The sequence below is a fragment of the Gouania willdenowi genome, chromosome 1, assembly GCF_900634775.1.
Source record: "Gouania willdenowi chromosome 1, fGouWil2.1, whole genome shotgun sequence".
Classification (NCBI taxonomy): domain Eukaryota; kingdom Metazoa; phylum Chordata; class Actinopteri; order Blenniiformes; family Gobiesocidae; genus Gouania; species Gouania willdenowi.
In genome coordinates, this window is record NC_041044.1 from 9,675,456 (window position 1) to 9,688,295 (window position 12,840).

At 35.5% G+C, this 12,840-nt stretch overlaps 1 protein-coding gene across 2 annotated transcripts; it reads right to left on the minus strand.

The window, feature by feature from the left end:
- Window positions 1-3,672: 3,672 nt before the first annotated feature.
- LOC114468044 (uncharacterized) lies at window positions 3,673-6,147 on the minus strand. 2 transcript variants are annotated; one of them, XM_028454678.1, is made up of 5 exons: window positions 6,049-6,147; window positions 5,579-5,764; window positions 4,534-5,022; window positions 4,383-4,443; window positions 3,673-4,133 (listed from the first exon to the last, which is right to left on the minus strand). In XM_028454678.1, exons 2-5 carry the CDS (start codon window positions 5,751-5,753, stop codon window positions 4,097-4,099), a joined length of 762 nt encoding a protein of 253 aa, XP_028310479.1. In that variant the 5' UTR covers window positions 5,754-5,764; window positions 6,049-6,147; the 3' UTR covers window positions 3,673-4,096. The 2 variants fall into 2 exon arrangements, with proteins under 2 accessions (XP_028310479.1, XP_028310488.1); XM_028454687.1 differs by having other exon boundaries at window positions 6,020-6,127.
- Between the last annotated feature and the right edge of the window lie 6,693 nt (window positions 6,148-12,840).

A 12,840-nucleotide genomic window follows, 5' to 3' on the forward strand; every position in this document is an offset into this window, starting at 1 on the left:
TTCTTCTTGGGGGTAGCCATTACACACACACACACAAACACACACACACACACACAAACACACACACACACACACACACACACACACACACACACACACACACACACACACACACACACACACACACACATCATATACACATACACACACACTCACTCACTCACACACACACACACATCTAACTTTCACCCCGACATCGAAGGTGTCACCTCCGTGAGTATATGAATGTGCGTGAGTGAGTGAGTGATATAGAAAGTGTATGTGTGTGAGTGAGTGAGTGAGTGAGTGAGTGAGTGAGTGAGTGAGTGAGTGAGTATATGAATGTGCATGTGTGTGAGTGAGTGAGTGAGTGAGTGAGTGAGTGAGTGAGTGAGTGAGTGAGTGAGTGAGTGAGTGAGTATATGAATGTGCATGTGAGTGAGTGAGTGAGTGAGTGAGTGAGTGAGTGAGTGAGTGAGTGAGTATATGAATGTGCATGTGTGTGAGTGAGTGAATGAGTGAGTGAGTGAGTGAGTGAGTGAGTGAGTGAGTGAGTGAGTGAGTGAGTGAGTGAGAGTGAGTGAGTGAGTGAGTGAGTGAGTATATGAATGTGCGTGAGTGAGTGAGTGATATAGAAAGTGTATGTGGGTGAGTGAGTGAGTGAGTGAGTGAGTGAGTGAGTGAGTGAGTGAGTGAGTGAGTATATGAATGTGCATGTGTGTGAGTGAGTGAGGGAGTGAATGAGTGAGTGAGTGAGTGAGTGAGTGAGTGAGTGAGTGAGTGAGTGAGTATATGAATGTGCATGTGTGTGAGTGAGTGAGTGAGTGAGTGAATGAGTGAGTGAGTGAGTGAGTGAGTTGAGTGAGTGCGTGAGGTGGAGTGAGTGGTGAGTGAGTGAGTGAGTATATGATGTGCATGTGTGTGAGTGAGTGAGTGAGTGAGTGAATGAGTGAGTGAGTGACGTGAGTGAGTGGAGTTGAGTGAGTGAGTGAGTGAGTATATGAATGTGCATGTGTGTGAGTGAGTGAGTGAGTGAGTGAGTGAGTGTATGTGTCAGTCAACATGAGTGAAAACCAGAATGCGTGATTCATAGCAGAATGAGATGATGGATGAAAATGACAACCTTTCAGAATTCTTAGAATCACTTGTCTAAAAACATCTGTTTAAAGCAGTGCTTCTCGAACTTTTTTGGTTATTCCCTATTTTGAATAAAGGTGAACTTTCAAGCCCCACCTGTCCTTATTGTCCCCAAATAATCCCGAAAAATAACACATTTTCAAATTTATTGAGTAACTGATCATATTTTATACTGAATGAAAAACTAAATTAAACCAATCACCTCCATTGACAAAGAAATGTAAAAGTGCAGTTATAAAACATACAGGAAATAATGAAACATTGTTGCAACCTGTGCTTAAGAAACAACAAGGAAATGTTTTTTTTAAGTCAGCTATGGAACGTTTGTTTATTGTACATTTTGTTCCCGGTCGCACAGTTAATGATAATAATATGATGCTCTTTTAATGTCTGCTACAGTTTTAGGCTTCTTGTTATTACTTTCTTTGTGTGTAGGCATTTTGATTAGTGTTAACGGTCTTTATTGTCAATGACAAAGCGCATTTAAAGTCCTAGTGGCATGATTAAATAGAATAGTGAACCCAACGATCATTTTGATATATGAGATGTATGGTCACATGTTTCTGGTATAGGAGAAAAATTTAAAATTTAGCCAACATTTCTGAGCGCCGTGCTGCCTGTGAAATAATTTTTTCATAGTGTGACGTCATATATACCTCTGTGTGGATTGAACCAGCACCACATTTTGGGCCCTGGGTACAAACTGTCTTGTTGGGCCACTACTGTAAGTTATGTACACTTTATATTTTTCACCCAGAAACAATACAAGTATTCTTGCATTATTATATAAGCTTTTTTTTTTACTTCCCAACTTTTTTGGGACATGCCTTCATTTTCATATCACAAATATCCGGCGACACCAAAGACATTTTTTTTTCTAGAATTAGTTTCTGATCATGTTTATTAAAGTGTATTACAAATACGGAGTAGATAGTAGAGAAGTGACAAGTACATATTCTTATAATGCATTTTATTTGAGCTAGATTTCAATTTAAGAAATTATAGAATACAGTTATTTGATATTTATTGTGTGTGTGTGTGTGGTGTGTATTTGAAAAATAGTAATCATTAAATCTTTTTAAAAGAAATAGAACTTTAATATGTTTTTACCTAAGTTATTTATTTATTTATTTATTTATTTATAATTATAATTATTTATAATAATAATAATAATAATAATAATAATAATAATAATAATAATAATAATAATAATTTAATGACATATCCATTGCTTGTATTTTATAAATCTGTTTTATTGTTTTTTAGTGATTTATTGAATATTGTGTTTGTAACATACTTTTGCTGCAATTTAGGGGTGGCTGGTAATTTTTTGGGGGGGAGAGGTGAGGTGAAAATTTTGAATAAACATATATATATATATATATATATATATATACACACACACACGCACACAACAAACGTGTACAAAGGTTAATAAAAGGTAATAGAAGACATGGAGACACTCCTGACCACCAAGTGTTGGTGGCAGCAACATTTCATCTTCGAATTATTATTTTTTAAATAATTTATTCCAATTGGGATTTGATGGACAAGCTGGTTCGTAATGGCGTGTCAGTGATGGGGTGGGGTGTGTGCGCTGTTGGGAGAACCGGTGGAGAGTAGGATGATGAACTTGATCACCCCCTACACGACACGGTGGTCGCACAGAACAGCAGCTTGAACATTAGCTAAAACCAGCAAAAACAACACAAACAGCTTCAAACTAGAAGATTAGTCAACTACCTGTTAGGTTATTACATTCGACCCTAAAACAAAGTTTTCCAACCTGCTTCTTGCTGTGATGCAGATTGTGTTAACCACTAGGCCAGTTGTTGTCAAACTTTTTTTGGCTCAAGTACCCCCTTTTCTTATTTCTGAAACAAAGTACCCCCTTCCCTTTGTGCCGGCTACAACATTTGGTTAGAAAACAATTTTAAAACAACTATAGAGCATAATGATGGAAGATGAGGTAATGACACACATTTTAAAGAATCTCATTTTGTAAATAAGTGGAATGAAACACTATTTAGTTCACTGGTTCCCAACATTTTTTGGATCATGACCCCATTTTGATAACAAGAATTTCTGGAGGCACCAAAGACTTTTTTTTTTTCTAGAGTTAGTTTTTGATGATGTTTGAGCTCTGATTTTTTTTCTCTTAAATACTACATTTTAGTTGAACTAGATTTATATTTCACAAAGTGAAAGTATAGAAATACAGTTGTTCAAGATTGTTTATTGTTTTAATTAAAAAAAAAAAATTCAAAAACATTTACATTTTTCAGAAATTTCAGGTGACCTCATTTAAACACCAGGCGACGCCATATGGGGTCCCAACCCCAAGGTTAAAAACACTGATATAATGGCTCCTGAATAGATTTATTTCTATAGTTTTAATAATTTCCGGTCATTTCACGCCTGGTATGGGACCAAGACTAACACTTTATTTGTTAATTTTCCACTCTTTCTCTCTCAAGTACCCACTGTAGTTTATTTCTATTTTTATATATTAAGAAATTAAAACAATAACTGATTTTTTGTTTTTTAGACATGGGCAATTAATTAATGTTCTTATTTAAATAATACATACAGGTTTTAGACATGTAGTTTTTTTTGTTTATTTTTCATGCAGTTTTTTTTTTTCAAGTTTCTTTTATTTGAAATTTGATGTGAAATTAATCATGTGGTGTCATCTTTTACAATTAATTGACGACAAAATATGTTGTCATTGAATTCTACAGAAATCAGAAAATGCACAATATTCAGTTGTCAAATACACAATCACAATTTAATTTTGATCATAAATCTACTTTTTCTATTCCTCAATATAAGGATAAGGATAGAGAGGGGTGATTAATCACCTTCATTGTCACATATGTATAGCTACATTAAATGTGTTCTCTGCATTTAACCCCTGCCTGAGGAGCAGTGAGCTGCCACAGTGTAGTGCCCGGGTCGCAGGTGGGGTTAGGGGACTTGCTCAACATCCCAGAGTGACATGATGGCCCAGCAGGTACCTGGTGAATAAAACCATTCATTTATTATTCGTTTATATCTTCAGGCAATGTACAAAGATTTAAAAGGTAGTAAAGTTATATTTTATGACCATAATTAAACATTAATCTGCATCAATTTGAACAATAATAGTTTGGGTTTGCATTGTGTTGTTTTTGCTACAATTGCTAAAATCAATAATAAATATGAAATGTAATGTGTCATTTATTATATACAATTGCTTGTGGATATTGGTTGTAGAAGTGACTTACTGCCAGAACCCGCTTTGAAAAAGGCAAAAAATGTCATCTTCTATGTCATCATCCAAAAAGGCTTCAAGAGAAACAAAAATCATAATATATGTGAGGATTAAGAATTTTTTAATCCATTATACTACAGTGGTTATTGTTATTAGAGACTCACCTGTGCAGCTTGTTTTGCACTTATTTCTCGACCAGCGATAGCCTGAGTCACAGAAGTGGCTGTCAGACAGTTGGAAGATCCCATAATAACCAACCGACCAAGTTGTTGACATCTGCCTGCCATTATTTCCCCCACCATACTCTTCTCCATTTATGTAATTGTCATCCTGAATCAACTCCTGCTCATCAAACTTGATTTCTTCCTCATGTATCATGTTTTCAAGTGGCATCATCCCTGAGCCGGACCCGTCATCAAGATCGAACTGCCGCTTACGTCTGCGTTTGTTGGCAGTTGACGGGTTATCAGTTGTGACATGATTGTTGGAGTTGGCCTGGTTGTCATAGTTTTCATAGATGCCGTAGTTGGATTGATTGTCGTAGTTGTCATCGTGGGCCTTTGTTGTTTGGTTGGTAAGTGCAGTATTTCGTATGCCACAGACCTTAAGCATTCCGGTGTTCAGATGGGAACCCCTTTTTGCTTCAAAGATAACTGCAGCAAAGCAGTTATTGAAACAGATGAAAAAGAAGAAAAATAAGATATTAAAGTGTTAGAAAATGTCAAACCACCCTCCATTTTTCTGTGCTGTAGTTTTGGAAGCAAAGGTGAAGACAACAATTGAAAAAGAAATGTTGGAATAAATGAAGATTTCTGGAAATGATCTAGCATTTTGAACCACCTCGAACTCAGTTCAAGATACTGTATTTGCAAAAATTATATTATTATCAACAATAGCATTCAATGAAAGCATTTGGTTATAATGTGACTGTAATCTAAAACATTTTAACTATCATTTTTCTTTATATCCATCATAACCACTGTGAACTTTTTTGGAGGTTCGTCATAAACAGAATGTATATAAATTAGATTATATCAGTCAATGCTCATGAGAATGAGGTGCATACCATCTCAAAGTTTTAAACAAAGTCAAAATATAACTTGTTTTGGAGCACGATGCCTTTTAGTGACACCATCAGTTTGCTCTGCCATTGATTTTTCACTGACATTTCAGGGATGCAAGCTCAGGATGTGTCGACATTTTGTTCACCTTTGGACAAGATCCAGTTCTTGTACCATGTTTCAATTCTTGTACCATATCTTGGAGGCAGGTGGAGCATAAGCTTAAGCCACTTTTTGAGCTCATGTTCAGAGACAGTCCGACTCTCTGAGTCGTGGGGCACCAGGAACACAATTCCTAGAAACAGCAGCAATCCTAGTTTCATGTCAACCTAATCTGTAGAAGAAGAGTAGCACAGTCAACAGAATAAACATACCAGAATTAGTCATTTATTTTTCAGAAAATATCTAACAAGTGTTAGTTAAATCCCTTGCATTTTCTTTAGAAATCCTTTTAAAATTTTAAGGACATTATAGATCAAAAACGCAAAGCATGAAAAATATTAGGAATCTTTTAAAACTGAAAAAAAATTCATCACTTTAATTTAGCTACTTTTATTTTCAGCAGTAAAGATGAATAAATATAACTTACTGAAATGAATGAATGAAAAAGGTTCTTACTCTGTTAGTCCACCTGATGAAAGCTTGTCACTTTGTATGACTCAGATTTTTCCTCCTTTGACTTTATATACATTGCAGCATCAGTCAAACAGACTAACCAGTCCTGCTGCTTTTGAGTGGTTCCTTTAAGGAACAAGGGTATGTTGACATTCTAACAAACAATGCATAACAAGCATCTCAGTACATTGCTAGTTTTGTTACCCATCATTTCCCTATCAATTACAGTAAAATGAATGTATTAAATTACTAGTGATAAATATTTGTCTAAACACAACAAAGATGAACCAAAGGCTCTCATGGCATAACTGTTTGAAAGAGTTTTTAAGAAACAAAATACTTGGGAGAAAGAAAGAAGAAAAAGAAGGAGGAATTCTATCTTTTCAGCGAGGTTAGCATATAAATACAGTTTAAAGATGGATATTTGTTCCTGTTAGTTTTTCTTATTAGCAACCCTATTAGCTCTGATGATTATGATTAGGCTTTCATAGAATTGTTTGGCTAATAAATGGTATCGTGATAATCTGTTTGCCTAAACCCAATGTGTGTTTGCCTGCATTGATTAGTTAACAAACACAACAGTGAAATGTAAAAATCCAGAGTTTGCTTCAGAAATATGAGCTACCATGGGGAGAAAAGTGAGCTATCTTAGAAAGTACTATGTACAAAGTTAGGAATAGACAACAGGCTACACTTTCCATCACATGAACCACTAAGAGACCCACCTTGCCAATGGAAGAACTGGGTGACATACTGACCACCCTTTGCTTATTTCTCCTGTCTGAGCTTTTTATTTTTTATTTTTCTACACCCTGACTTTTTTAGTCATTCTTCGCCTCCACTTACTGTCTGTGAAAAGTTAGCAGTCTGCAGGTTTACCAAATACATTGTAAACAAGAGCACAGCCAAGTTTAGATTAGCTCACCAAATTTAATTTGTATCCGTTAATAACTTTTTGAATTATCCTTGCTCAAAAAATTATTTTGGATAGTATCTACAGTACATTCCGGATCATCTCCAAAATCCTTCCTTTAGACTATGTCTATCAGCTCACCAAATTTATTTTAAATCCGTTCATAACTTTTTTAGATATCGTGCTAACAAACATCAATAGTGAACAGATGGACGGACAGAGAGACAAACGCCGGTGAAAGCATTACCTCCTTGGTGGAGGTAATAAAATGTGTGTGTGATTGTGCCTTTATCACAGTGTCATATTATTTTGACAGTATTATAATTGTATCAGGGGGCTCCCTGGGCCCCTCTCAATCATGGGCCCTAGAATTCTTGTTCTTATTATTTCTTTTTCTGCATCCCAATATACGTTTTCTGGCCGCCACCTCACCAACAAGCTCCTCTTCTTTGTTCTCAATGAAATGCATTTTTCTGGTGTTTTCAATGCCATTGATCAGCAGCTTCATTTGTATGTAGAACTATTTATGAGGTATTCATCTTTATTGGAATTTGAGGAGAGTGAAGTGAATCCACCTGAACAAACTTATAGGTGGACCGTAATTTATAAGGGGAAATGTGCTTGCAAGTGTGCTTATGCACACTGAATCTCTTTTACCCACAAACATTATGCACGAACAAGCAAGGGCCTTTCATTTGGTAACGTTGGCTATAAGTCCTTTTAAAATAACAGAGACGGTTTTATTGACAACAGTGAGGCACATCAGGACAGGCATCCAGTGAGCAAGAGACAAAGTGTAAAGAGTGTCAAGTGCAGTTGACTTTAATGCTCTTCACAGAAGCCTTAGTTAATAAAAACTCCAGGAGCTGGAGCTGTACATGCACAACACCCTGTCCGTGGGGCATTCAATGTACTTTACAAAGTTGACAAAGGACAACAACAAAGGTCACCTAAAGTTAAAGAGCAAGTAAACCCCAAAACCACCTTTTCCTGCTGGAAACAAATATATTTAGATTTGAAGAAGTGTTGTTGAAAGTATTTCAATTTGGCATTTGGCAAAATATAAGAGTGACTACCCTCTATGGGTTGAAACCCAATTATTACAATCAAATTTAGCTATTAGCTGAGAATGGTTGTTTGTGATGTTTTGGTGGCTTTAAACTACAATTACTATTTCATTTAACAGACAGTTTTGTCCAAAGCGATGTACAACATAAGCAGTTAAGGTTAAGGGATTCGCTCATCATCCCACAGTGATGGCCCAGGTTGGATTTAGTGATCCTTTGATTATAAGGCCACTACTTTAAACGTTCCGCCACCACCGCCATCTCATGTCACTCTTAGCCCCGCCCACCTATAAAGTAGGTTGGATTGAGAGAAATGTGAATAGAGAGGTATAGTGAGTATTTAATTGCAAGAATAGTATAGATTGTTCTTTGGAGATGTTATATTATTGGTTGGGTGTGTCTTAACTGCTCTCGTACCCCCGCTTATAATGAAAGCCTTTTTTGAATTTCCCTTTAGTGGCAAGTCTAAATTACAGTATATCTAAAAGGTTGAACTGTCAATTTTATACTCCAATAATTGTGTAAAAGTTAAATTACTATATAAAGAACATAGCAAAAATATAGTTTAAAAAATGTATTTCCTTTTTTTGAATGTGTTTTTTTATTTTTTGAGAGAGAGAGGATTTACTAATTTGAAAACATTAGAAGTTTTTGTTTTTGTTTAGTTTTTTAGTTGTTTTTTTTTTTAGAAGTTTTATAAAAATAACTGCTGATGTTTACACACTGAGGAATCCGACAACGGTCCATGACCACCCCACAGATGCTCTCTGGCTCATCTTGGCCACTCCTTTGAAGAAAACCTGGACATGCAACTGTATTCTGATATTTAGACTCACATGACACTTTCTCCAAGGGGGGAAAAAACATGCGATTTTTTATGTTACTGGTCCAAAAATGACGTATTGTCTCTGAACCCACACAATTTTTTTTTTCCCAAAAAAAAGTTAATCAATAAATCAATAAAGTAATTGATACAACTTGTAGAAGTGACATTAAGTTCACCCAAAGTAAACAAGTTTTGTTTATTGACTCCTCGACATGATTGTTGGTTTCCCATGAGCCCTGACATGATGATATCACTAGAGACTTTAGGTTCATTTCAAACGTATTTACACAAGTATGTAATAGCAGTAATTACACTCTTCAAATGCCCCTCCAGCACACTCCTATTTGAAATTACAAATCTTCTTACAATTTAAATCTTTTCTGTCTACTTTACATTCAACAACAGGTCTAATGACAGAGATTACTGCTGGATCTCAGTTTGAAGACTGGTTTTCAAATCTGTCCAGGTATTTCTGTGCACCTTGTCGTGAGACAGGTGAGTTTTACCCTGATGTGTTGTCACAAAACCCAAGAACAGAAAATGGATATCTGCTGAGAACTTTTTTCTTTCTTCTTCTTATTAATTTTTTCATAACCTTGTTTGTTTTATGTATGCCAGTTCTGGCTGAAAACTTAGACGTTACAAATGGTCTTTCATAGTTTTCAGTCATGCTTGGTGTTTGTATAGATTTGTGAAGTTCACGTCTGTCGGTGTAATTTCAGCATTTCATGCATGGTGCTCTGGAGCTGAGCTGGAACACATGCACACACTAGTCGACAAGTGGTCTGTGGTGGACAGGCTCCAGATCATTGCAAACTGCAGCACAGCCCCTCGCTCTGTGTATTGCTTATGGACATTATGTGTGTGTCTGTGTCAGAAGAACCCTTGCCCATTCAGCAGCCTTGCAAGTTGCTACACAGTGATGTCAAAATAATGTACATGTGCTCCAAAAGCTAGCTAACATTTTGCAACATTGTCCTGTTACTCCCTCAACAATGATCCAGGACACTCGTTGACACACTGATTGAAACATTCTACAGTCATACATATTCTGTTCTTTGATGTGTGTTTCTGTGAAATATAACAGCACTATTTGCTTTCGTCATAACAGATCTGGTAAGTCCATTGGTATGAGGAAATTTGGATAGGCAGGAAGTTGGTATGAGGAACTTGTCAACTTGTGTGATGATTTCATGGAAAATTCTGTGTCTATTTCCTCTTCCATTTAGTAATCTTGTTTGGGTTTTTTTGGCTGTGAGTTACAGTATGTGCACAAATACAAACACTCCAGGTTGAGACTACTGTATTATTAACAATGCTAATGGAAGGGGTTCGGAGTAAATAAGTTCTTACTTCATCATTAACCTTTTGGTGAAGTATTTATAACCAGTACTAGTTTTTTTTTTTTACATTTTTTTGTAATGTGTAATGTAATAATAATGTGTTTCCTCTACTTTTTTACTATATGTTTGTTTGCTGAAATATGTATTTTTGTCTTTAATTGCCCAAAGTAAAGAAACTACTACTATTGTTGTTATAAAATAATTGTGGTTTTAGGCCCCAGACATTTTTAGGGTATGATGAAGCTTAAAACCACAAATGTTGAAGCTATAATCTGTCATGATTAAGTGAAGAGTGAGGTGTGTGGAAGACCCAGTGGCACGTTTTTTCAACATGATTTATTTTATGTACTCAAAAATGCAGAAATTATACCCCAAATAGTACAAAAAAAAACTCATAAAGTTTCAAGTTCAAAAATAAAATAAGGAATAAATCAGTCAACTAAAATCTAAGACACCGACCAACCAGGGAGAGACATTCCAAATGGACCATATTTATAGGCATCCATCTCGACCCAAGCTAAAAAAAAGGCTCTGTCACATTGAACAATATTGACAACCACTTGAAGTGCATTAGTTATTGGTGTTTTATTTAACATAGTGCAAATATTATCTAACATTGAAGGAATACAGCATCAAAAGCAGTGATGTTCACTATGTAACTGTTACTATAACCAGATCAAGGTGTCATAATTATAGAACTGTAATTATAGTAATTATAGTATTCATCATCAATATAATTGCAACGATTCTAAATTATAATACATGTAATATGATAAAATGATGTATAATGCTCATTGTGTTTAGCATTTTTTAATATGTTTTCAACATGAGTTGCATCGTTGATCCCAAGTGTATATCCTGTGCAAAGCTAAAACGAAATTAAAGAAGGCATGTCCAACCTGACCAAGCCTCTGTATTTCTTTATTTATAATTGATCCTTTCTTAACAAAAAAGTTTCACCCATAAAACTTATGGGTGAGCAGTTCCAGCAACTGAATGAGTGTGTGACACAAGAGATGAAAATGAAATAGAAAAAAAAAAGAAAAAAATTGTACACAGCAGATCCGCATCCGAAATTCTATTTTTATTTTATTTTTTCATTCACATTATAGTTATAGTGCTTGCTGGCCTTTGGAGGAAAATGTTTTTTGTTGCTGTTTTTTTAAATATATTTATAGTAATTATTTATTCTAAACTACCTGATTACTAACTTTTTAGAGCAAAGTGATGTTTATCCAGGAAGTCTCGAGTGCTCAACTTAGTGCACAGCATTAGATCTGTGTTTGTCTATTGCAAGTACATATCCTGAGTCTTTTTGACATGTTCAAAGTGGTATTCCATGCTTTTCTATTCACTGCAGAGCATGTAAAAGCTAAGAACTCTGTTAAGGATTCAGGTATAAAGGATATACGACTATTTAATTAAATGTGGTTTAATAGATTTAAATTGTGCTTTTGTTTTACCTCTCTCCAGAACATTCCCATTCAGTAAAAAAAAAAAGCACAACAACCCATGAATGATTAGCTAAAGAATTATGAAGTCATGATAAAGAACGAAAACAGGTTCAACGAGTGTTTTTGATGTGATGGAAACCAGGGCATGAGGCGGTTTTTTCCTTTGGAAATCACCTGAAAGTGCAGGTCACTCACTGTCACCGACATAAGTCATCGGATAAGTTGGTGGAGGAAGGAGGTTGTCACTGGAGGGGATATTATATCAAGGAAAATTGGTATATGAACCAATTTGTAAACCAACTTTCCCATGTTGTGTGTATTTTTACCTAATCTTATATATTTTGAAAAAAGTAACAACAGTTTTAAAAAAAAAATCACTTTTACTAACTCACAACCATGTGCATGCAAACCAAAATTATAACTACCAGTATGTGCCACATGGCGTATGCTCAGTTAGTATGGAGGTAGATTGTGTCTTAGTATTCAATCAATAAAAAGTTTACTTCAATTAAAAATAAATATATATATATATATTATATATATATATATATATATATATATATATCCATAGAGGCGGCTCCCTTGTCTTGGATCAATGACGACCCCGGAGAGACTTCCGTCTATTGCGTATCCTGATATCGTCAACTACCTGGTTTTAACCCTAACTCAATCTGGGTCATCCTTTTGTTAATGGTCGGACCTTTTACCTGGAATACAATGAGAAATACAGCACATTTTAGCTCTACATTTTAAGAACTGTGTTGCTACTGTAACAGGCTATTAAATGTGATTATATTAAGTCAATAATGACACATGCAGTAGCTTGATATGAATTATATTCTTATCATCACACTAGAAAATTAGTTAAGAGCCGCTGCTACAATTCCCTTACCTGACAAGAAATGGGCCCAACAAATTTGGATGTTGTCCAGATTTTTGCCTTGTAGATTATGGCTTAGCTTTGCTAGCCACAAGCGCCTCCTTTCCTCTGATAACTTTTGACATTGTTCTCCCTGATTTTTTATAACTTTTGGCAAATGTTTTTCACTGTCTGACCGATTGGTACAGCTTAAACCACGGCAATAATTTACCATTTCCTTTAGTTCGACATTTGGGATCTGCTTTGTTTACCTACTAAGTACCTCCAATATGGCGACTTCCGGTTTGATGGCGCCGTGAAAACCCGTCATGT

Excerpts from the sequence above, each read along its gene's own strand:
- LOC114468044 (XM_028454678.1), bottom strand. The coding sequence starts at position 5,753 with ATGAAACTAGGATTGCTGCTGTTTCTAGGAATTGTGTTCCTGGTGCCC. Across the intron at positions 4,444-4,533 it reads GTGCAAAACAAGCTGCACAG|CCTTTTTGGATGATGACATA; the intron begins GTGAGTCTCTAA and ends TTTCTCTTGAAG. Across the intron at positions 4,134-4,382 it reads TTTCAAAGCGGGTTCTGGCA|GTACCTGCTGGGCCATCATG; the intron begins GTAAGTCACTTC and ends TTTATTCACCAG.